At 39.4% G+C, this 26,166-nt stretch overlaps 1 protein-coding gene across 8 annotated transcripts in view; it reads right to left on the reverse strand.

Moving 5' to 3' along the window:
• Positions 1-3,965: 3,965 nt before the first annotated feature.
• The window catches only part of USP54 (ubiquitin specific peptidase 54), a 101,120-nt gene continuing 78,919 nt past the window's right edge, over positions 3,966-26,166 (reverse strand). For 6 of the 8 annotated variants that reach the window (XM_080598026.1, XM_080598030.1, XM_080598025.1 and 3 more), the window contains 12 exons: positions 24,435-24,566; positions 23,813-24,196; positions 22,120-22,351; positions 21,126-21,265; positions 19,851-20,024; positions 16,733-16,852; positions 15,380-15,572; positions 11,675-13,131; positions 9,009-9,127; positions 7,915-8,055; positions 6,178-6,364; positions 3,966-5,400 (listed from right to left, as the gene is read on the reverse strand). In XM_080598026.1, coding sequence (XP_080454152.1) covers positions 4,742-5,400; positions 6,178-6,364; positions 7,915-8,055; positions 9,009-9,127; positions 11,675-13,131; positions 15,380-15,572; positions 16,733-16,852; positions 19,851-20,024; positions 21,126-21,265; positions 22,120-22,351; positions 23,813-24,196; positions 24,435-24,566 — 3,938 coding nt within the window. In that variant the 3' untranslated portion in view covers positions 3,966-4,741. The remainder of the gene's footprint in view (positions 5,401-6,177; positions 6,365-7,914; positions 8,056-9,008; positions 9,128-11,674; positions 13,132-15,379; positions 15,573-16,732; positions 16,853-19,850; positions 20,025-21,125; positions 21,266-22,119; positions 22,352-23,812; positions 24,197-24,434; positions 24,567-26,166) is intronic. The other 2 variants (XM_080598031.1, XR_013953040.1) reach the window with 2 other exon arrangements.

Genomic DNA, 26,166 nt, shown 5'->3' on the forward strand with positions numbered 1-26,166 from the left:
GTTGGTATTACAGGATTTTGAAAGCAAATTATTTTGAAATAATAAAACAACTAGCCTCACTGCAAGCAAAACCCAGAGATTTTTCAAATAGCATATAAGCTATGCTCTACAAATATTTATCAAATTGTCAGACAAGAGAGGAAGAAACAAGCATTCATTAAACTAGCTTTATGTGCAACATTTCAGCAAGTAATTCAAGGTTAGTAAGTCCAGATTAATAAATCAAAGCAAGTTAATTGCATTCAGATATTGTTTACATTTCACACATACTGCATGTTAACATGTACATGCTCTTATGTGCTTTAATCTGCTTAATGCAACCTTGTATAGTTAATCAGCAGTAGTTCTATGTCTGGAATTCCCTCAAATGAGGATCACACAGCAATTAATTAGTATGAATTTTGAGTAAAAAAAATGGAATGATATGAAACTGTAGACCGTCAACAAAATCACTTTGCCAGACTAGTAAAAAAAAATTAAACTAAAATTTAACAATATGAAATGATTCTCAGATTTGGTAATTAAAATGCAGCTTCATATATACCCACTTTTCTCAGGTATGTTTAATTATTTTCATTAACAACATATACACCCATAAAGCCTACGATTCATTGGTGAATCACCTGGGACTGGGCCATCCTAAAATCAAGATAACCATCCTGCAATAAAGCTAGTTTAAGTTAGTTTACAAATATACTTATGAGCAAGAAGATTAACAGTCTATTTAGTGTTCATTCACCCAAGCGTGAAAAAAAAAATTGTTTATGCCATTAAGGAAGTTTAGATTTCTTCAGCTGAACTCATCCATTTGTATATGCTTCCAAAATATACTACAGAACATATTCTGCAATGTTCTGAAGTGACTGCATAACTGGTCTTAGCTGATATTTTTCCATCAAATAGCCTTTTTTTTCCCCCCTTTATTTTGAAGGGGGCTTTGTTTTAAAGTATTAAAATTCCTTGATTGAAGAATGATGCAGATAGAAAATAATTTCAGTGGTAGTGCAGTAGGATTTAATTAAAAAAATCCATCTAATGTACTTCTCCTAAAACATTTCCTAAACTTTAAAAACGTAATTCCATTGGTGAAAGTAATTGTAGAACTGGTATGGAAGGAGCATTACAGACATGTCTAATTAGGCTTGAAAAGGTTCTGAACTACGCAGTGATAGAATGCTAGTGGCAGCAAACACAGAAGGCTAAAGTCTTTCTTTTGCTTTTTGCCACCCATAGTGCTAATCAGCACACAGCACAGTGGAAGGCAATTCCAAAACACATCTACTGCAAGTGAGGGATTTGTAAAAACATAAGCACATTTTGTCTTTGCCCCAGCTGATATAAACACTAACCTGACTATTACACCGTTTGCCCAGTGACTATTTATACATATAGCAGTGGTATGTAATATGTTTCTGCATAGTTTAATTTACAGCGGCATGAACATTATTAAAAGGCCTATAAAGAATATCGCCTACACTCTACATCAGTCTTCCCTTCTCAAAAGCTTCAGCAGCAGACCAGTGCTAAGGACCCTCTCTGCCCAGGAATCCATCCACTAAATGAAAGTAATGGGTCTGTCTGAATCGTCTAAGTGTTCTCCAAAAAGATGGAGATATCTCAGTGGAGAGATGTAATGCATAAATGTTCTTGTAACTCATCTTTTTTTTTTTTAACCCATCTATTTCTCCTTCATCTCCAATCCACCCAACCCCTCTTTTTTCCCTCCTTCTCTTCTCCCCACTTCTCCACCTTGATCCCCTCCCACAAAAGATACACAGATACTCCCTTTCATTCTTCACTTCAGTGCATAGTTCGGGTTACTCAGTCATGAAAAAAGGTGGAGTTCATTCCCACTGCGAAAAATATGTAAATGCATGAAGTGACATGAAATACAGAACATGCATGACTGCCAATTATTGGGAACACTCTCTAAAGTTCATACTTCTTTCCCCAACCATCACTGTCAGCAATGTTAAGAAACAGAAAACGTCAGTAGGACTGTTCCTTCCCTCTTCCCAAAGACCATGTGTTTTTGGAACTTTGGGGTTTGGGGTGCTGCAGCCTTTGTTTAGGAAAGACCAGGCACATACCTCACACTTCTGTAGCTCACTTCTTTAAAGCACGCTTCACTTGAATTGAATGACTGGTAAATCCCTCTAGCACATGCTCCACTTGAACAAATCAGATGTTCAGCAGATCTGAGCATGATTTCCATAAACAGTGTGCACACACTGCTGCCTTCAAGAGAAAGAACTGCGCTAGGTAGCTCCTTTTGCACATACAGAAAAAACTATTTACACACATTTGCTGCTGCTATAACACCAAATCACTGTTTGTTTAGTTTTGCTCTTCCTCCCCACCCCACAATCCAGGTCTAAATATGAATTACAACACATTGAGAAATCAAATACCAGGATTATATATATATATTTTTTTGGAGAATGGGAATTAACTTTAAAATGTATATTCTCATTTAACTTAAATTCTATCCACTAACCTACTCTGCAGCCAGCGACAGTTACTTTAGAAAGAAAACCACAGTTATGTTGCATCAAAGTTTACAAGCTTTAAGAGACTGTTCCAAAATAGCTGCTGAATTACTAGTGGAAGCTTCCTCCTCACCCTTCTTATGGGCAACAGTGATTTTTAATGAGCTATTTAACTAATACATAATTGATTTCCTAGGGTTCAAACAGCCAATAAGTATCACTCAGGAAAGTGAAAAGCTACCAGTTAGTCAAATTGCAATTAACTTACTAATGCCCCTAGGACTTGCAGGCATGAGCTACAGATGAAGTGATGTTATTTGTTCAGGTTCACGTTTTCCCCCAGGTTAAATGTATTGCTGAATCTACTTCAGTTTGTTTCTATTCTGATATATTAGCATACCACTCGATATGGAAATATTTCAGAGGTTATGTTCCAGTTTGTCCATTTCAGGCCTCTAGTTCAGTTAATTTCATAGTAAGCAATTAATATACACAGGAGATTTACAAATCAATTTTGAAACCTGGTAGCTAGAACTACTGATATTATTTCATGATATTAAACTGGCTAACACGTTCTGTGAAAAAGTCAAAATTAGTTTTTTTGTTTGTTTGTTTTTAAGGAATAATGGGATGTAAGAACAGTTTGTGTCCTGCCCCCAAGCTAGTGGGGAGCAGCTATGTAAAGAGAAATGCACCACATAACCCCAAATGTAACACACAATTGAACACTATGTACTCAGATGAAATTGTAACCATAACGGACATCACAGCTATTATTTAGAAATAAGAAACTGAGAAGTGACATTCAGTAAAATGAATGAAACTCAACCTCAGACTAAACAGCAAGAACATGAAACTCCATCAAGTATTAAGGTGCAAATCATGAAATTAACTGGAAAAGATTAAAAGACTCACTTAGAACATCACTGAGAACAGATGAGCAAAACCATGCACTAGAGGGCAGTCTAGACCTTGCACTGGCTGACTGGGATAGGACAGTCTGCAGTCCCAGTTTTTATGTAACAGTACAAGTTTTAATCACTTGTAACCACCACAGCTGAAAGCATTTGCAAGAGTATGACTTCAACTCTTATTACAATGAGATTTCTCACTACACCAATAATTTCTAATGACCCTTCTGTACAAGATTAAGAATCCTATGTGCATTCATTTTGCACAGATTCTATACTGTCATCCCCCCCACACTCCTCCCAAGAAGTCTCAAAACACATTTCAAAGGACAGTTAATTACTGCCTGTTATGAGGGGACAGTAAGCACAGTAGTGTGAAACATCAAATTCAGAACAAAATTACATCTTCATGACGTCCTTCAATCTAGCTAAGCACTGATTACATACATTTTGTAAATGAAGTATAATAAACAACTCAGTGTATAAGAAAATCAATTGGCAATTTCAGGCCAACTGATCAGTAAAGGCAAATAGCAAAGAAAGCTCATAAACAGACAGGTGAATAGAACTATTTTCATAGATTTATTTGAAAAATACTTACAAAAGCAAGTATGTTTGACACTAAAATAGTTAAAACTTATTCCGTGTTTACAATGGTGTAATTAAGCGTGCAGCATTAACAGTCTTTTCTGTTTGAAGCATTGTTAGTTTGCCTTAAGGAAGTGGGGAAAATTCTGGTTTACCAATGAACAATGTTTCCCTACCACTCCCTCAGCAGCAACTACAGCTGTGATCTCTGTCTGAGATCTCAGCACACTGAAAATTGGGTTTGGTTTGCGAACTGCCAGCCTACCAAGTATAGATTTACTAGAACCTGGAAGGTTGGTTAGTTTTTGTTTCTTTTCCACTATGAAGGAACAAGGTGAGGAAGGAGAGGAAAACAAAAGGATTAGCTTTGTACACAAAGAATTTACCAAAGCTACATTTCATGAAAAAGTCCTTAAAAATGTCTTCTCATTAATGGCCATCTTCCTTCAAAACATGCACATACTTCTGAACTTACCCATAAACCAGTGCCCCTGACATTTACCATTCCTACAGCACTTTTTGCTAGGAGAGGCCAGGACTATAATAGCTAAGATTCCCCATCCAGACAGCAGTTCAGTAGTGTCAGAAAAGAAATACAGTGCAATTAGTTTCCACATATTGTACAGCTACATTTTAAGACAAAACTGGCAGATACTGATTGAAAGAGTTTGCTGTCTCCACATAATCCACACTATAGCAACAGCTATAGACTGTTCAGAGTGACTTATCAGGGTGCACAGAGTAGATAAGACCTCACCAGCCATTATTGTGCATGGTGCCAGTAGCTGTTGCTGCTCGAGCCAGCATATTTCTGTGCGTCTCCGAAGCAGAAGAAAAAGTCCCATCTTTCACATGCACTGGCAGCATTCGTCTTCTGCCCGGCTGAGGGGTGTAGCTGTTTTGTCGCCAGTCTTCATCTGGGGGCATATCAACTCTCCTCGGACCCGGGGCCTTAACACAGGAAGGGGGCACAGGACAGCCTTGAGGGGCACTGGGGTCCCATGAAGGCTCATGTGGCATTCTTAAAGTGCTGTAGTCTGTGCTGGCTGGCAGCCTGCAACCGATGGCATAAGACTCATGCATTTGATGTTGTGAAGGCTGCTGGAAGAAGCCTTCCTGTAAACTCTTGCCTGGCTCGCCAGCATGTTTCCCCCAGAGCGTCGTTCGTTTATCTGGTAACGTGGCTGTTTGTCTGGCAGGGTAGCTCATGTTCAGCCAACGGCCAGAGACATTTGATGCTCCACCTCCTAAAGGCAAATTAACAAGAGGCTTTTGCCCCTGGGAGAGGGTGCCTCTGGGTGCACAAGGGAGACTCCCATAGCTCAGTGCCACACCTGGGTACTCTTCACCTTGGAAAGCTTCACCCCTGTCAGGCACAACCAAAAGTTTCTGGATGATGTTCTTCTGATCTCCTGGGGAAAGATAATAAAAACAAACACAACACACAAAGGTTGCTCAGTTACATTTTGTGTATTGTTGCTTCCTCACAGAACTTTCAGCTGTGGCCAACATGCAGCAGCAGAAGATAAACTAAACCAGTAATACATCCAGTTACTGGTTGACATGGAATTCTGAATAAAAGCTAACTGCACCCTTTCTAAGTATTCACTTTCCTTTCTGCATTTCCTCCTTATTTTACTTCAGTTACTGTCAGACACTTCACAAGGCAAAAGATTTCTTTAATAGCCATCTCTCATGTCATCAAGGAGAAGCCCATCAAAGTATTTCAATGCTGGTAGATTAAATTGGTTCTGATGTCTTTCACAGGGAAATTAATTCATATGGAAAAAAAATGCAAGAGTTAGTTATTTCTATTAGCACAATTACATGTGTAATTTGCTGGAACTAACAGCTTGTGGAAGTACTCTAATACATGACAAAAAAGTGGTGGGGTTTACTGCTATTTTAGTGCTAAAGAAAATACCTCACAAAAATGTGAATATGATTTCATGTTAAAAGTAACTATAACGTTTCCATGAAGATAATTCACTTTTGTTATGTTCAGTGATTCTGTGCTAAGTGGACAATGCCAAAGGGCAGAGAAGGAAAAAAAGAATGTGTTTCATCCTTCCAAATTTCTGGAGGAATTCAGGCTGATGGTGAAATATCATTAGGAAAGACAAGACCTGCATAGTCATATTTCAGCAACATTTCTCATCATGAAGGAGGATGAAAAGTCCTGTGATTACCTGACAGTTTACGTGCCTTGCCCACCATGCTGGGCATCAGTACATCATGGGGTAGGTGCTGCACCTGGTTTGGGGTGTGCTGGGGATCAAAGGGAAACACAGGAGGATCGTGGGGGAAAGGAAGGGAAGTGGAGCTGGAAGAATGGTGGCTGGTTTCCATTGGCATTTTCCTCATATTTGGTGCTTCCTTTTATCAAATGAGAAAGGAGAAAAAACAAAATGATGAGTAAACACAGAGTTGGGCTGAATCAAGCAACAATGGTGCTGACCCAAGGAAAGGGATGAATTACTGGGAAAAAGATGACATGCATCTGTACGTGAAAAAGAAATACAAATAAAAACTGCATCAATCCAGTAAGGCTTTTACTGCAGTGGTGAGCTATTTAAGAGGATTGTTCGACTTGAATATACCTGGAGATATACATCAAAGAAACTTGGTATATACCAAGATTGAAATATACCAAGGAGAAAAAGAACATATAAATTTATCATGAAGGTTTGGTTCACAAATTGAAACCACAGATCAACAAAAGGTCAGAGTTAGAAATACCATACTACACAAGCCATGAAATCAAATAGGGGTATTTCTGATCCTTCTTATTTTCTAGCAGGCTTTACTGAGAGCTCTGATTGAAGACTGAAGAGATTTACCTGGTGCAGTTGAAGGATTTACCAGTACTGTACCAGTACACTCTGTTAGAAGCTACTCACCCCAGAGCAGTGCTGGCTAAATAGAATGCATACCCTCTCCCCCATCATTGCATAACTGAACATGGTAACAAACCATCACTGACTTGAGCCCAGTGATTAACATGAACAGTGGTGACAGACAGCCATCCTATTGGTTGCTTCTGTTGTGGGGACAAAAATCTTCAGCAGAGGGAGGGGTAGACAACTAGAGGTTTTTGACTGCTTCTGCCAGCACCTCCAGGTATGCATTAAAGACCTCAGTAAAGTATGCTGAGGAGCAAACATTCAGAAGTTTACATACATATTCTTAACTTACTGTACGCAGCAGAAAGTTACAATCACATCAGCCAGTCTACACGACTGATTTCGCAACTAAGACTCTTCTACACTTATTTTGCAGTTGGTTTCCAATAAAAATTTAAGTGTATTTAACAAAAAATAGATCCAAGCTAAACCTTCACATTATAGCTGGTTATGCTACTTTATACTGGTTTATACTACTTCAGCAGAGATAAAGGAGAAGAAAAAACAACCCCACCTATTCTTAGTTACTTCCTGTATGTAACTGGCTGCATGTTATATACCAATTCTAGAATCATCTACCCTTTACGCTTACCTTTTCTTGCTAAAATGCCACTTGCTGAATATACACACAGGAGAGCAAAAACTTTCATATGGCTAGTGCAATCTTTTTTTTTTTTTCCAAGATCAAAGCTGTATTAGAAGTGTTATTGAAAAATAACTAAGTCAAATGAAAAGATTATACTGGATGTCCTTTTATACGGGGCAAGGAATATTAGCTCACATGGTTACCAGCCACAGCAGGTATTACTCTGCAATGACTCCTGAAGAAAATGCCTTCGTTATTTAAATAAAAGCTCATTCTTCTACTAGAAAGAGAACAAAATTCACAAAGACAAACTTTCATCTTGGCTTATTGTTCAAGTTGCCAGCCATCTTGTTCATTAACTACTAAATGTGGACAGGAAACAGCAACTCTACATGCAGATAATGGCTCTTCGGAAAGCTACACATCATTCTACTTACAAAACTGCGAGAAGAGACCAAGGTCTCTTCTCTGTTCGAGACAACTGTCCCACTGAGACTGCGAGCAATGCGACGGAAGTTCTCTGCACTGTACATTTCTTCCTCTTCTGGTTCCCTGCTATGTTCTCTGGTATACGTGACCTGCAGACAATATCACACAGTTCAGAAAAGGCTTTCTGTAACATCAATTTTGTATAGTAACTATAGGGAATTGATCAATACACATCTAACAGACTGCTTATACTTTAATGAAATTCCATGACCTTTCCTCTTTTGAAATCCTTCATTCAAGTCTTGAGAACTTAAAGCAAATGGGTTTTTCTTGATCTGATTATCAAAAATATTATCCCTTATAGCCATTTCTTTCTATAGCAAAATACAATAAAGTACTACAGTCTTCTCATAACTAAAAAACACCAGGATTATTTGATGAGTGCTGGAAGCTTACTGATCTTATGTTAGCAATGATTATTTTCTTTTTCTTTTTACTTGTTCTATATAAGCAAGACCATTTAATGAGTATGGAAGTATTATAGAAAGTATGATTTCCCCACAAAATACTTGTATGAATACATATTCATGTACACTGATATGCAACTGCCAGTTATTTAAACAGGTTCTCCTCAGAAAAAAAGAAAAAAGCATCTTCTTCCCCTCTGAGGTGACGATCTACCAACTGCAGCAAATATAACATTAAACCCTTGTCTTTCAAAAACAAGCAGTGACACAGTCAAAACTGGAAAAAAAAATCTGTGCCCCTGTAAGTGGTAATATCCAGAAGCAGTTATCCTAAGTTGGAACACAAAGCCAAAATGTTCAAAGACTAGATCTTCAAGTTTTCAGGGGGTATGTGATCTCAGAGTCAGAATTTGGATAACATGATTGCATGCAAGCTCCACATAGCATGAATTGCTCATGTTTTCACTAATTAATTCTGAGCTAGACTGCACTTAAAATTCTCTTTAATATTAGTATCAATGATCCCACTACCTTTCTTTTTAAAAATATATTCCACTTCTCCCAACTGTAACTTTTTTCACTCGCACAAAGTGCTTCCTTCCCTTCCCTAAGTACATCTTAGTAAACGTCATCACCTTGGAGACAGAAGAGACAGTGGATCCATACAGATTGCGCTCGATCTCTGCTGTTGGGGTTTTCGAGAGACCCATGCCAGCTGTAGTATGCAGCTTCCTCACATTCAGGTTTGCAGAGACTGGGAAAGAAAACAGTATAATTAATCTCAGGGCTTAATTGTACATTACGTCACATTTCTGTCTATCTTGGCAGAAGATAGGCTAAATACACAGAATGAGAAGTAATCACAAATTCCTGGAAGATCAATACATAAGCTAACTCCCAACAGTGTCAAAGGGAGAGTCCAAGACACTCACTCGTGTTTCACTTGCCCCTTTACAGGGTTTCTAGGGAACAGGGAATTGAACTATTTAACAGAGTTAAGATTTAGCTGCACACCAGTACTTGGTTGATACAGAGGCAAGATGGTTTAGGGGGGCTAAAGAAGTTCCAACTAAATATGAGAAAACACTTCTCTACTGTGAGGGTGACAGAGTGACACAGCACTGGAACAGGTTGCCCGAAGAGGCTGGGGAGTCTCCTTCTCTGGAGATATTCAAAACCTGCCTGGATGCCATCCTGCGCAACATGCTCTACGTGATCCTGCTTGGCAGGAGGGTTGGACTAAATGATCTCCAGAGAGATCTCTTCCCACCTCAACCTTTCTGTGGTTCTGTCAATGGACAGAAAATCAGCCACCAAGCCAGTTACTTGAAGTTACCTGGGATAAACAAGACTGATCACCTTTAAGATCCCCACATGTCCATCTGTTTGTGGCCACCCAATGCTACAGTTCACCAGCCATTCATTCTTCTGGCTAAGCAGCTGAAAGTGCTATTTTTAACAAAGATCACTACAGTTACTTTATTTTAGTGTGCCGCCAACCAGATATAATCGTAAAATTTCCTCAAGAAATATGCAGGTAGATCAATGGCCTAATAATAATGGTCACAGGGAATCTAGCTATGAAGGAAGAAAAGTGAGGTGGCTGGTAACAACACCCTTTCTGCATTGGGGAGGCACTTGGAGGATTAGGTCTTTGGGCTTTTACTCTCTATTATAAAGATCCAGTAAAGCTTCAGCGGCATTTTCACCATGAATTTGGATGCAGAAGTCTGACAAAAACAGTTGATAAGGTACAGAAAGCTTAAACTGTATTTCCAAATGAAGAAGTAATCCAAGTTAAGAGAGAGAGAGATGTGCTAGATCTACTCAGGTGATTTTCACTTAGTTCATTACATAGATATTTTGTTTTTAAACAGAATTTGCAGAGCTTAGGAAGAAGCATTTGAAAGTCACAGCAAATAAGAAGCAAAGATCTCAAACACAAACTTTAAAAAGATATCTGTATCTCATCCCTCATGATGTGGTGGGAAAACAGGCAAGAAAAGTGTTAGCATAAGAAACAGGGCATGACAGAACTCTGGGGCTCCGGTTAACATTAAAGCAAGCGGGCTCTATCCTGCTAGGTTTCCATAAAGAAGTTCCCAAATGAGTGTGCTAAAAAGGAATACATAAGACCTTCTGATCCAAGCCCATGCAAGAGAGTATCTGTGAGGGGAGATCTTGCCTAATTCTGAAGAAAGAAAAAAAAAAGGAAATGGCTTACTTAGGATCAGGTCTGCCAGGAAAGCGTAAGATGAGAATTTCATGGAATATTTGAGCTATTGTATAAAAACCTGTTCAAGAGCTTACTAGGGTATTCACTCTGGTCACAGCCTGGCTTGACTTACAAGGAAAAACAGAGGTTCCTACCCCCACAGTTGCAGGGCATGGGGAAACCTGTCTTGTGTATATATTGCTATGTATTTTATTTATACACACATGCACATACTTTGGTATCCATCAAGTTTTGGGCTACTTTGCATTTGATCAGAAAATTCGTAGCTCTAATACAAAGACATGGATCAAAAAGAAGTTTGTTTCATTTGTGCTAGGCAGAGAATCAATGTTGTCCTATCCCAGCAGGAGATTAGAACAGCTTTAGTGGAAGTGGGGTGCTATCATCGCACTCAAACAGGTATCTCCAGCAATGTCAGAGCTGTTCTCACCAACCGCACCAGAATCTCTTAGTTTACTTTTGGTACCAAATAATCTACAAGTTCTCAGGGATCTTAGCACAGACCTTGTACCCTCAGTGCCACTTTCACAAGTACTTTTCCAGAACTTAATGCATATGTTCCTTAGCCAAAAAAAAAAAGTTCAACTCTCACAGACCTAGTAACACTTTTAAAAGTTATTCCCCTCAACCACATACAGACTAAACTCTCAAACACAATACAATTACAGTTAAAATTCACAAGTTTGGAGAACATTCATTCCAGGCATAGGAACAGTTTAATGAGTTGCAGAGGTGATGCAGAACTTTCAAACAGCAAAACTGAGTAGCCTGACCTAAACAGCTGTCTCCCTACTTGAAAAAAGGATCAATTATTTCCAGATAACAAGATATTAACAGATATTGCTGTTTGCCAAGCTCAACAGCTACTGCAGCCTCCCCAGACAGTACGATCACAGTGCTTCTCTACCTTTACGGTTAGAATGGTTTTAAAATCCTCAATCTGAATCTTTCTGCATCTTTGCACAAATTAATGCCCATTTAATTAAACTGACTGGAAAATACACCTTCACCTATAATGAAATACATAGGCAGGTCAACCAAGAAAAACAACTGCAGTATTCTTACCTGATTGGTCAAATGGATACCTAGCACTGTCCTGTCTTCCCAAGAAAGGCCTAGTGGCCTGAGATGCCTGCAGACTAGTCTGATAGAGGGATTCCAGTTCTGAGAGCTCCTGTTCTGTGTCTTGATTCCACTGTGGATGCAGATGTACTGGGATCCTGCTCAAGTCATCTCCAACTGCTCTCTGATCAGAAAGGGATGGACTTCTCCCAGGTACAGGAAGCCATTCAGTATTCTTATTATCCTTCTGAGAACTGTAATACCTAGTAACATTATCCACCCAACGGTCCACAGGCATAGAGGCAACCATGCTACTAGTAGCTCCATCATCCACCTGTTTCATTCCTCCATCATGACAGTGCCTTTCCAGGTAGGATGCAGGGTCTGCTATATTCTGTCCACCTCTTCTACACAGCTCTTCACTGTGAGCACAAACACTCTTAGAAGCAACATGCTGGGCACTAAAACCCTCCAAAGAAACTACCCCATCCCTAATATCCACAGTTGAATATAATTTTTCAGAAGACTGGTTTTTGTTCTCTTGGTTTTGATGGATTAGCTGTCTGTAACCAGAGGGTGAAGGGTTGATGAAAGATTTTTGTATTAACTTTGGAGACTTCTTATCCTGACATACTGCAGCAATCCAGCCTTTTTCATGAGTACCTTTTCTCTGGGAGACTGCATGCATTCTCTGAAACTGCTCTGCCAAGGAGCGAACATGTCCCTTTGTACTAAAACCCTCATATGTGCAATTTCCTGCTGTGCCATGTTCATCCTGTGAGGGTAATAAAATCTCATGGCTGTTTGCTCTGGAGTACTTATTTGTTTTCTGCAAAGGATCCAGGGAGCATTGCTGTGAAGGGGATGAAGTTGCAGGGGTCATTGCATGATAGCCCCCTAAATGATCAATTCTGGGTCGCACTGAAGAGCTTGCAAGTTTGGAACAAGGACTGCGCTGGTTGTCCTTTTCAGGAGATGCTGCTTGTGGTGGATGTGGACAGTGCAACAGTGTAGGCAAAGACCCAGAGTTTACTGTGTTAGCCTTGGATTTGTACTGAGGTGTGAGAATGGGTGTTATGCTATGAACCTCTTCTAACTTGCTGCTACTGCAGCATTCCCTATAGTCTTTTGGCCCTGCGGCTGTAGTGTCAATAAATTCCACACTATAGTGGGCATCATTCTCAGTTCTTGCAGGGCTCTCTGCCAACCCTTGCCTATAGGGAAAAGAGGGAACTTGGTCATGAAAATCAGCAGAAGCAGACTGGAAGTTTGGAGAGATCCTGTTGGATGGACTGCTTTCAGTAGGGGACAGGGAGGAAGACTCTGGATATAATGATGAGTGCAATTCATGGCAGGAAGCAGGTGGGTGGAAGAAAGAACTGGACCCAAATTCCACTTCTTTGTTGGGTTCCAGTGGTACCTCCTGGCTCAGCAGTACTTGGAGCGGGCCAGTCTGTTCACTAAAACACACAGAAGGGTAAATGATTAGCAGTAGTCATTGCTTACATTTATCCCTAGGGTGCAGAACTTACCCTATGCTACATACTCCTCAAAACACATTTTTTTTTTGCTAACTGAATTCTGATGAAGACTTTGTATTAAAATTCAGTAGATACATACATGCTAGTCCTTTGCTTCTAAGTCTGATTTCCTACTATAACTGAACTGCTGAATCCATTTTGTATTTTGAATATTACTTTACTACAGTTATGTTTTATAGAAACTTTCACAGTATTCTTGTACAGCACCCTAGGTACTTTAACCAGCAGATTGAGTGCGTGAGAAGGAACAATTGTAAGAATAGTAAAAATAGCACTGACATAAAATAAAAATTGTTTCCAATGTTAACATCTTAGATTTTTTTGGTAAATACTTTGGACAAGTTCATGATCTGAATATGAACTGGTATTTCCATAACGTCCTCTCTCTCTACGTAACTTCACGTAAAATAACTTGATAAATGGAAGGAACAGGTTGAAATCTCACTCATGTTATCACTATTCTCAGCTTTGAGATATTTATCCAACAAGTTAAATAAAGTTCATGTTAAATATATAACTGTTATTTTGCAATAATTTGTATTCTATGTATATTTCTAAATAATAATTTGTATTGGTATATACCAATATAAGACAGTTACATCCATAAGTCATACACGTCCTTGGCATTTTTCTGCATTTAGTTCAGCATTTTAATATGCAGACCTAAAAAGTAGTTCCAAGTTCACGTCCCTGTGAGGAGACAACAGGCTACAAACAGATCCAACAGAGAACTTGAGGGAACTGTCACATCATTGCTTTGTTTCCTCCTTGAGATGTATAGAATGGAAGTTAACCTTATGAGGACCTAGTTGATGTGTGTAGCAGAATGACCTTGTATGTGACTAATGGCAAGGTTTGCACTGTCTACAATTTTTTTTTTTTTTAAATCAAAATAAGAGTTCAAAACTCTGGCTATAAGTAGATTCTTTTCACTGGCTGCAATATTAATATTTGGTTCAATACAACTTTTGTAAAAGTAATGTTCTTTTCACAAAGCAGCAGTGAGCAAGCACAACATGAACAAAATTAGTTTAGAAAGTTCTGTTTTTTCATTTTCTTAAAATCTGCCAAAATGCATAACTGGGGCTCTGCACTTTTCCTATAAAGGAGAATACAAGGGACCCCGATTGACAAAATGAGCAGCCCTCATTACGTACAATCCAGCTACTGCAGGAAAAGAACATTATGAGCTTGTCTGGTCTGTAAATTAATTGAGTTTTAGTATATAGCTGTATGTGGCATTTTAACAAAAAGAAAAGGAAAAAGGATTCTCATCTGAGATTTCATCTAAGTTTCAGATAATACAGCACATAAGAAAGGAGAAAGGAAAGGAAAGTAACAGTTCAAGAAACATCCTAGAAATCGGACATGGATGGTCTAGTGCTAGGAGGGAATGGCATGGGAAGAAAGAAGGGTTAAACTGCATGCTAAAGAGGGTAAGAAGGATCAGTTATAGCACAGAGTTAATTATGCTAGAGTTGAATCCATATGGAAGAAAAAAATCATGAAGAGATGTTGAAGAGCCTGCTAGGCCAGGCTACAGGAAGCTGGGAAACACAGAAGGAAAATGAAGAATGATAGAACATCAGGGAGAGTAAGTCAAGGTGACAGGATCAGGATCTAGATCCAAGAGCTGTACCACAGCACCACTAGAGAAGTGGACGAGAAAGAAGAGACCAGTGTACTTGACGCTTTTCAGACTACAGTGCACTAAAACATGTTGGTTGTTGTTCCTAATAAAAAAGCAGCTATAGCAAGACTTTTATGATAGTACAGTCTTTTACTGACTGAGTCCTCAAAGTGCTCCTGATAGTAGAGTTGCATGTTATATCCTAAGACCCACCTCTGGCCAGGTTATCATCTAACGTATTCTTTCTCTCTGTACGCAAAACATCAATGCTACAAGGCACTGACTGCTACAATTCTCTGTCACAGCCCACATTTTGAACACACGCACAGTGAACTATTCTAAAAAGACTGGGGAGGGGGAGGAAAAAAAGGTAGTTGACCCTCTTAAAATATGATTTAACCTAAAGAAGAAAGTAATGAGGAGCATCACTGTAGGATTTGCACTATCCAGGGGAATATATATAGTTGGCTACTTATTTTCAGACTGTAGTGCTCAGATGCAGCTCAGATCTGGGTCTAGGTGATATACTTGGACTACCTTGTAGACTGGGCCATGGTGCCGCCCTGTGGTGGGTGGCAGGTTGGCGACGGCAGCGGCTGCGATGGCTGTTGGTGCTGCATGCGATCCTGGAGGCTCCGGGCTTTTCGGATACTGATTTGCAGCTTCTTATCGACTAGGGCTCTGCTGTGAATGCTAGAGCTGGCATCATGCATGGCAAGTCTTAGTTTAGCTAAAATGCAAAAGAAAACATAGCAGAAAAACAAACAGAAAAAAGGAATAAAATTGAAAAAAAAAAAGATGCAGCAAGAACATAAAACATGGACCATGCAAATACTGCCACACAAGAGATCACAAGGATGCTAACTGTTTCCATTAATGCACATTCAGCTTAGCCAGGTGTCCAAACAAGTTAATTGAAACTAAACCAAAATAAAGTTAAAAGAAAAAATTAATCATGTTTTTAGCCCAACTTCTCATCCCCTTCACACAGGCTCTTTCCAACCCTACCACATTGCTGCTTCATTCATCTTTCCCTCCTTCTGTATGCTCCATACCTGGGACTCCCTTTATGTGCAGGAATACCAAGCTGGGATCTGAAATTCAGCATATACCTTGCTGGAATGGAAGCTAAGAGAGATTTCACAATAGCTGTATATTGCCCTTTATTCTGCAGCCCATAAGAGGCAATTTCAATTTCAACAAATGCACAGAAACTGCCTACCCTGTCTGCAGCCATTCTATACAGACAGAGAAGAGCATGGGGTGAGACAGCCAGCCAGCCATAACGAAAAAAGACCAAAAAAAAGAAATCACATAGCACACATTCTCAAAGGTCACAATGCATTTAAGCACTTCTATGTCCTATTGCTTTTCTTCCTGAGTGTTAGGTACAGCATAGGCTTGTTTGTTTTTGTTGTTTTTTTTTTAAATCCAAAGGATGTAAAGAGTAGGCTACTGTTTTCTTCCCTATGCTACATCCTCCATGAGAAACAGGGGAGTTTAATGCCCTTTGTAATTTGGCCTGAGGATTGGGAAAAATTGCTAAACAAGGGCCAAGTGGCACAAAGAGTTACCTACGAGGTGCTTGCTGAAATGCAGCATTTAGCACCAGAAAAGACACATCAACATCCCAGTGCTGTTATTGCCATAGCGCTGGAGAGAACAACAAAAACAGATGCAAACATGAAAATACAGAGATGAAGAAGAATAGGACTAAAACCCCAAAAACAGAATGCTTGAAAAAAATAAGATTTTGTCACCCAGCACTTTCTAAAGACCATCTGGATCCCCGTATTGCAACCTGACAATTTAACATGATTAAATATTTCAGTTTTCTAAGATATTAGCACTGCCAAAAGCGCAACAGCTCAAGTGGTTAGAGTTACTTACATATAGCTTCGTTACAGAGAGCCAAAGCTGCAGCACAATCCCCCTTCTGCTCCTGATTCAGTGACTCTTCAAAGATTGAGTCTGCCTCCTGCATGGACTTCTCAAAGTCATCATTCCTCCCTGCAATAGGCAGCACCCTTCATTTTGGTTTCATTCTGCGCAGAACCCTCGTTTGCCCTCACCCTATTTGTGATCGCCAAATTGTTCCACACATTGACTCATTGGTAACAGACCTCTTGCAGAGGCTATGCATATCCCAAATCATCTACAGTAACACCTACACTTTCCTAAGCAGAAATATAACTTGAGCACCCTGCTATACTTGATGCACACACAGTACAACTTCATAAACCAGATTTTTTCTTCAAATTTTTCTTACTTCAAAGAGCTGTACTTGCCTAACATGCTGTTTTCAACAGTCTGAATTAGTATAAAAAAGACAGTATGGACACATTACAGAGCTTTTATCAATTAGAGTTAACTTAAATTTAGAATTAAATTCATTGAAAAATAAATTGGGAAACACAGCAGCTCAGGGCTTTTCTTGTACTACATTATCATAAATTCCCTGCTAGAAATCATCTCTCTCTTCTTCAGGTATCTAATTACTTCCATACAAAATGTCTTCAAACTGAACCTACTGAGATATCCATGGAACAATACTCAGACTTGAATGCGCGTATGAATGCAAAAGATAGTTCCATGAATGTGTCAAGTGCATACACTCAACTGCTGAAAGAGACATACAAAACATGAAAATCTAATTGTCTTGTAGCTTTAGAAGAAAAACATGTGGAAGGAACCAAAAAGATACGGAAAACAGCAATTCTTTTTACACCAATTTAGAAAACAGCACCAGAGAATAAGAATAAATCATTCTTGGACACAACAGGAAAAGATGAAACACTATGTCCTGGCATCAGAACATCCAGTTCTGAGAGGAGAAAATGCCCAGACATGCCGGTGTCATCTATTAAACATTATGCAAGTTGTATCCTAAAACGTACACATTCAAATGAGGCCAGGGAAAACAGAAAAAAAATAGACTGTTTCATTTGAGGGTGGGCTCCTTTTCTGGAAGGTCTCCGTTATGACACAGAACATCAATATCTTTTTTGACCAACTTGTATAGCACACACTATGGCCTGACCTGCTCCCCAGCACCCTTGTGCACAAATGCAAACACACAAATCCCAAAGAACTCATGAAAAGCAATTACTCTGAGAAAAGTGAGATCTGTTAGAGCAGTGAGTTAATCAAGCAGCACATTCAGTTTCAAAATCAAGGCTACTGAGGCTCATAAGCTAGGCCAGTATTCTAGAGTTAGCTTTCTTTGCATGAGTTTAGCATTTTACTTCAGGGGAAAACGAGTCACAAGTGTTCTGGAGTTCTGTGTACAAGCAAGCATTCCAGGCAATCAAGCAGTCTGTTAATGTTAAGCCATTACATCTCTGACTGGGGTGGGGAAAGGCTTAAAAGGAACAAATGAATACCTCCCCAGCTTTAAGGTCAATAACTAACTCAAAAATTGCACTGAAGTCTTTTTGGATTAAGCATTATTCCAGTTCGCTTTCTTCCTAACAATGAAAACCCAAGGTATTTTTGCTTCTACCAATTAATGCAACAACAGATCAAAGATCGGTCATTTCTTGGAAAACCATGCTATTCCCTTTGGGCACGAAAAGGGGAGAAGACAACATCCTCGTGCTCAAGAATAGAGGTTCCCATTTCAATTTTTACATCACTATCATTTGTGTTATGAAGATAAACAACAATACTAATAAAAAGGTATCTGTCTATTATGTTATATCAGAACTTGTCAACTGGCCACTTGCAGGTCACAGCAGAACCACAAAGGATAACCTAGTGGCTCACTGAAAGCACAAACTGTAACAACATTCACAGTCAAACATTCTCATAAAGATTCTCATAAAGATCCTATTTTTCAGCTGCCACTGATACAGTGACATTCTGGCTCTGAGCAGCTGGCACAGCTGTGAGCTGCAGAGTGCTGGCTGCATTGTGCCCTCAGCTGGCACTGTTGTGGGGTGCCCCTCTCCATCCTTCACTTCTGTCCTGTACAACACCAGCACCTTAGCTCTCCTCTCCTACACCAGGTAGGAGAGAGTAGCGTAGGGGTTCCAGGAGGCTTGTCAACACAGGAGACTACAGTGCCTTGGTGGGATTGCCCCAGTCATCTCAGAGGGCAGAGCCTAGGCATTTTACCACACTCCTTGCCTCTGATGGCCACCAAGAGCCCCACACTTACATGCTCTACTTGGTTTCATTCAAACCCTACTAAGTGGGTCACCCCACCATCTCTGACTCCCCTTACTGGCTGATGGAGACTAGGAATAAAACAAAGGTGCTACATGTGAATCCTGTCACCAAGCTCCCTCTGTTGCAGTTCCATTCTTCCAATTAAATTCCAATTAAACCTTTTCTATTGCCATCCCCAGCCAGAAATATGAGGGGACTTGGAAAAGATATCATAAGAGTTAATATTTGGCTTTCTAATTTTTATTTTTTTCTCAATTCTTGTCCCTTCTGAAAGATTTGCATGCCAAACCCTGCTCAGATTTTCAACGCTAGACCAGATAAGCTTGCCCCAGTACTTGTTCCCACCCCTGTGCTGCAGCTGCACAGCTGAGCAGGGAGGGAGAGTGGAAAGCATAAGGGCAGAAACAGGCAGAATTGCTTAGGTCAGTGGTGCTACCAGAAAGAAATGAGAACAAAACAGTGGTCTAAATGAACAAGTTGTGCTGCAGGTGGATCTGAGGCATCTGAAAGGTGCTCATTCCAAGATGCTGGTGGAACCCTTATAGCTAAATCTAGGTATCACTAGTACGTATAACCACATAAAAATGTAAAGGTCCAAATATATACAAACACTATATATTAGGAAATTTCTTGTTATTGTTACGTTCAAGAAAGTACTTAAAATAACAAATTGTTTTCTGTATTCAACAGGTTTGAAATTGATGGTCTTTCACTAACTGAAGGTACAAAATTATAATACTGGGTGGATGGGGAGAGACATATAGTAGAAAATTAAGTTCAAAGGTTCAAAAAATTCAGCACCACAGTCTTGCGAAGTATACTGCATTCGAAAGGTTACCCTGATTCTGCAGCTCATCTAGATCCATGAACCTGCTGGGACGGGGGTTAAAGCCCATTGCTGCCTCTATTTCCTTTTCTCTTTTCCTGCGTAGTTCCTGTTCATGCGCTCTCCTTGCCACCTCCTCTTGCAGTTCATCCAGTTCACTCTTTAAAGGGCCAAAGATCTCCCCGCCTTCAAAAAAAATTTTTGATAGTAAAAATCTCTCAAAGTATCCATTAAAACACAAGTAATGTTAATGAAAAATACAACTGCCATTAGCAAATAGCATACTGACCAAAGGCTACAGAATTTCAGATAAAATCTGCTTTGTTAAATTTTAGTTTTAAAACTCCACCCAAGCTATTTGGTTTCCAATTGCCCTCTCTGCGTCAGTGAGCCTGGTACAATCGTTGCAGTATTGCTTCATGATCCCCTGTAACACAGTCCATCCTTTAATCCACTGACCCAAGAAACAGCAAATGGAACAGAGCAAATCATCAGAAGAGAACCGTAAATTGCTGCTGAAATCGAGACTTTTTATTGTGCCTGTAATTTGTAACCAATGCTATGACAATGTAGCCAGATCATTAGCTTTAGAAAGTAAAACAGATTCCAACTGAGATAGTTTTCATCCAGGTGCAGAAGCAGATAAAAATGAGAGGAAGAAAAAGCTTATCAATGTTCTACTCAACACAGAAGAAATCAGTCTTCACTCTCACTTCAACTATGAAGCATGTTCAGAAAGTATCTCCCTTCCTCCCTTCCCCAGACATTCTCTGGAATAAAGTATTTGCTCAGAAGGATAATCAGAATGTGTATCTGCATAAAAGCTCAGCTTTAGCCCAAACATCCTGTAAATATCCATTCTCATTTGTGACAATTTTCAATTATGAGCTTCCGTTATGAGCAACCATTCTGAGCTTCTTTTCAGGAGTCAATCCTGTAAGTTATTACCAGCTATGCTCAGGAAGACATTTTGCACTGACAGCAGCATACTGAATTATGGGAAAGAATAGGAAAAAAAGTTTACTTAATCAGTTAAGTCAATCTTTGTTGAAAAAGATACCAGAGCAACATGATCAAAGTAATATTCCAATAAAGTTTTTTTTTTTTTTTTTTTTACAATCCCCTTTGGAAAACCAAAGTTACATCTTGTAAAACTGTGCTGTATTGCTCAATGTTTCATCTCCCCTTCCTCGTAACTCCACTGTAAAGAAAAGCATCCAGAAAGTAAAGAACAACTCCAATACAATTTATCTTGTGGAACCATGACTACTGAGAAGTACGTCCTACCATTTCCAATGGTGCGTGGGCTGTTTGTCCAGCTCCCAGTTGAAGAATTAGACTCCACTTCCAGGATGCTGCTACTGTGAGACTTGGGAATACTGCGCCAAGCAGGAACCAATCCACCTGCCCATTTCATATGAACGTCCCTCCAAAAAGAGAACAATTACAGTACACAATGTTACTACTATCTTAAGGAGAAATTGTGTGTACATTTTCTATGATCACAAAAAATATTTACTCGCATTTTACTTTTATATCCTCACGGGAAAAAAAAAAAGCCTACCACAGGAAAGTCTTTGGAGAAACAGAGGAAGAGAAAGCAAACAAGGGGAAGGGACAATAATTCTAATCTACCCCAAAGACCACACAATGCATGTTAAAACCATGATCTGATAGATGTTCTCAACTGGTTTTAACAGCTGAATATCTCCTATTCGGGCTATAAACATGTTCGGTTTGTGACTGCATCAGCTGTCCAAGCCAAGGAGAGAAACACGTTATGATGCCTATTTATTTTTGCATATAAATACTGCAAATATGTTACAAGATTTCAGTGAACTTCTCAAACTGACAGGGCCATAATACTGTAGATTTCTGATTTTCTACACAGATTTAAAAAAAATCAAATAATGGTTTATCAAAAGGTCAATCATATTGTTCAAAGGACATGCAAAGTTTGATATTTGAGTTTTCAAATCATAGACTAAAGGTATGACTATTTCAGATGCATCATTTTAATCAACATTTCTTATTCAACTGAACACCATTTATTTCCTTCTTACTTGCACTAAGCTATCAATATAAAGGCAAGAAAAGTAATCAGTCTCACTCAGATGCAAGGGAAATCCCTTGCCTCAATAAATTTGCACTATAAGCTAGGACCGCTCTTTTGTGTTGATTTTGTTGTTGTTTTTTTTTTTTTTAAATGTCCTACATCATTATGTAACAACAAAAAAGAAACAAAGACCTCACTTTAAAAATGAAGTTTGTTAAAATCTACCTGTGGTTGCTTGAGCTTTCAGACAAGGGCATGTCCAGACTAACTGGACTGTTGCTGTTGCGCTCACTGCTTTCATACCCAGACTCCATTCTCTGTATTAGATGAGGATGTTGATCCACCACATGCTGGGTGCCACGGCCTAGTACACCACGCTTGTATCTGACGTTTGACTGGCTTGATCTTGTTTCTTGAACAGCACGTTCCTTCACCTCATTCTCCATAAGCTCTTTACCTGTTGAGATAAAAGAATATAGCCCAGTAGAAGATCCAAGTTTCATAACAGCAAATCATCGACACATTTTTGCTTCTCAGTTATGCTTTAACCAGAAGCACTGCCTTTAATATCACCTAAAATTAGCAATAGGAAGCAGAAAAAAATTTTACATCATCTCTGATAACATTAAGCAACAACCTATTCAGCAAATTCATTTTCAAATCTCTCCAATTTAATGCTACCATATTCCCCCCAAGTAACAATCAGATGTGGAAAGAAAAATCCCTTCCTCCCTGTAACAATTTGTATTTGTGCAAAATCATTTTACAGTATATCCAACTGTGCCTTTAGTATTTCCACTTCATAGCTGCTACTGTACTGTTGTATTTACTTCAGATGCTGCACTTTTTAGTTTATTTTGCCAGTTACAATTCGATGAGGCTCATATATTGTCATTCATGTAGGACAGGAGAACTGGAAAACTTTTAAATTCTTCCTTACTAATCTTACTTTATGTTCCCACTTGCCTCATGTTTACTCCCCTTGTTTTCTTCTCCTGAAGCTGTGTTCTCTTCTCTCTTCATCTTCCCTATAAATGTATGTTCCTTCATGCTGCCAAATTCTTTTCAACCTTTAGTTCCTTCCAGTTATCCCTGTCCCTCTCAAGACTCCAAAATTTCCACAGGTGTCCTCATTAACCACAACCCTGCTGCCAGTCACACAAATCTTTCCCTTCTCATCCACACACAGTCCCCTTTAAGCACCTAAGAAAGGAGAGTAGCAGTTCCAGTAGCATAACAGTATAAAAGACGGGAATGGGTAAACACCTGCTCTCCATACCCTTTACAGTTTCAGGAGCATCCATTTCTTGATAAAGGAGGAAAATAACTGTTACATTCATTTGCAGACGGTGGAAAGGGAAGCAGGGGGAACATAAGATACCTTAAGTTGTTTCACAAAAGATTCTATTACCTTCAAAAAGCCAGCAAAGCCTAGGACAAAGCCTTTATGTACAAATTACACAGCCTGCTGTAGTGCAAAACGGTCCCAGATAAATCATCATTAGCTGCTCTTATACTCACAAGAGAAACTCCATGCTAATGCATGAGGTACTTGCTGCACCACAGTCTGAGCCATCATGCTAAAATAGCAGGAGCCAGAGAAAGTGACCAATAAAAAAGCTACTCCAAGCAATGAACTTCCAGATATTTAGCAGTTTAGCACTGGGTCTGTTTAAGTAGCAAAAACAGTAAAGTTTCCCTTGTAACTTCCCAAAATGTGAAATTTTACACACGGAAAACAAACAAAACAAATATCACACATGCAACATAAATACACACAGAAATTAGCCTTCAAGGAATCAAGTCACCACCAACCTATATGCCATCTTCAAAATTTCACTTCTCAACTTAAAAACGAAGAGAAGACGACTGTAAATTCCACATATTTGTAAGTAAATCTTTCTTTCCAACTGCTTACCTGCCTCTTCAGAGAAGGGACTAAGCTGAGTGTAGCCACAATGTTTCCTTTTGTCTTTACTGAAGATGCTGTCTATATTCAGAGATTCTCTTCTGGGTTTCCAGGTTGGCCGGTACCTGCTAGATGAACTGGATTTAGACTCACTACTGGTACTCTCCACTTCCCAGTTTCGAGAATGTGCAGATGATAGGCTTTTTGAGGGCCGTGTTTCAGCCTGATCCACATTACCCCCTCCGTGAGAGGAATTTTGGGTGATTTGAGAAACTTGCTGTGGTCTGCTGTGGATCATATTGCTCACTGTTTCTTTAAATTCCCTCAGTCGGCTCGTGCTGCTGGATGGTTTGGGGGCAGCTCTGGGAGCTTGTTTCTCCTTCAAGGTTTCTCCTGCAGTTTATAAAAGAGAGGGCAAAAGCCACAAAAACAACTCCAGGTTAAGCCAGCAGCCCTACTCACAGCATCTTTATACAGTCTTTGAAAAGTAAAACAAAAACCCAAACACAAAAGCAAAGACAAGACAAAATGCTAAGATGTAAGAAACAAGGAAAGAAATACACATACACTCTGAGGATCTTAAAAGCATTCAGAAAGATATTGATATTTCAAATAAAATAATGTTTCTTGCCTTCACTGTGGTATCCTGATGACTGAGCCTCATCTACTTTTCGCCGAGACCGGCTAGAACTCCTTTTGCGGTCTGCCAGTGAGCCCTTTTTGGAAATATGCCTCTGATTACACTCACTGTCAGTCAGGTGCCCTGAAAGGACAGAAGAACACATCTGAGATGACAAGAGCCTTTAGACCAAGTGCTCTCTGTGCTGAAAACAGTAGGGCTCTCCTCCTTAGGCGCTGAAGACACTCCAATGCTAACTGGCAGGTTTGGGTAACTTTTCGTTTCCAGAAGTTATTGGTTTTGTCCTGTGGGTGGGGTATACATTCATTTTAAGGTCATAAGCAATACAGCCCCTCCAAGGACCCTGGTTAATGACAGATCATCCAAAGCGAGCGGAAAAAGTTGAGCGTGCCTTGTCTTCTAATACTCTAAGGGTGTCACTTTCTTGCTGTCTGAATACTTGGTCAGTTTTAACAGTCACCAACAAGAAAATTGAGGACAGCTTGCTTAACATTAGTCTGTTGAATGAAGACTTAAACACATGAACAAGTCAGCATGTAGTAATAAATTAATGCACATCGCCAGTTGCTCTGCACTAACTGCACTCTCTTTATAGAAGTAATTTGAGTTAGCTTAGGCCACAATGAAGAAGCCTTAGTTGGCTCTCAAGGGCTACACCAGCTAATTCACATCTGCCACAAACTAAGAGCATACACACAAATTATCAGCACGAATCAGCTTACACACAAGAATGTTCCCTTACTCCCTTGCTCATGTGTCCAAGTCCTAGCATTTTCTCTTGCACACATTTGTTCTCCTTTTCCTCACATAAAAGGTGAGTTAAGTGCATATGACAGTTCATTACAAGTTTTCTGTACTGCCATTTCTTTTAACATTATGGTTCTCACACACAGTCCTAAGCCTGCAAGCACAAACACACGCATGGCTTTACTCATGTGAGCAGTCCCAAGCAGAGATGCAGGGTAAGAAGGGAATTTATGAATAAGCTACAAGGACTTCTCTGGCCTTTACATCACCAAATTTCACCTTCTATAGGATGACAGCAGAGAAAAACCCCTACTACTCAACAGTGGATTAGAAGTCCCCAGACTACACAGATGGCATTTCTGAGCCTACCCCTTCTCTAGAAATTAGCACAAAAATCAACAATATTCAAAGCAGATTTTAAAAGTAGAAATCACACTTTTAAACAGTTGAAGAAATAATTCACTTTGACTACAATTGCTAAGAAGATACTATAATATGAGTGTGAAGGAATCCAGACAACAAAAAGCAAGCTACGCAAGACTCATGTTTCTATTCATTCGCAAACTAGAGAGTGATTTTTGTAGCTAAATCTTTAGAAAAAAAGAATACATAAAAGAACTAAGGGAATAGAAGAGAAACACTGGCAATGAAAACAAAATGTATGACATTTAGGTGATTGAGCATGAGTCAAGTCAGCACTTTGGGAGAAATCACTTCCCCCAATAGCATGTACTGTCATACATCTTTTAGGGACTGAAAGAACAGTAGTATCTTTTATCTTGAGGGGAACCACTAGGAGGTAAAAGAAGCTTACACTTCACTAGAGAAGTTGTATACTATGAAGCAAAAACATTTTTCCCCGGAAGTTTGCAACCTGATAGGAATGACTGGCTACCATACAGTAACATGTTAGTGTATTCCTGTCCTGTAACAGAAACTATTTAAAGATATTCAGTGGTGCTGGAGTTAGCTTAGG

Source organism: Anser brachyrhynchus (assembly GCF_964034855.1).
Source record: "Anser brachyrhynchus genome assembly, chromosome: 6".
NCBI lineage: Eukaryota > Metazoa > Chordata > Aves > Anseriformes > Anatidae > Anser > Anser brachyrhynchus.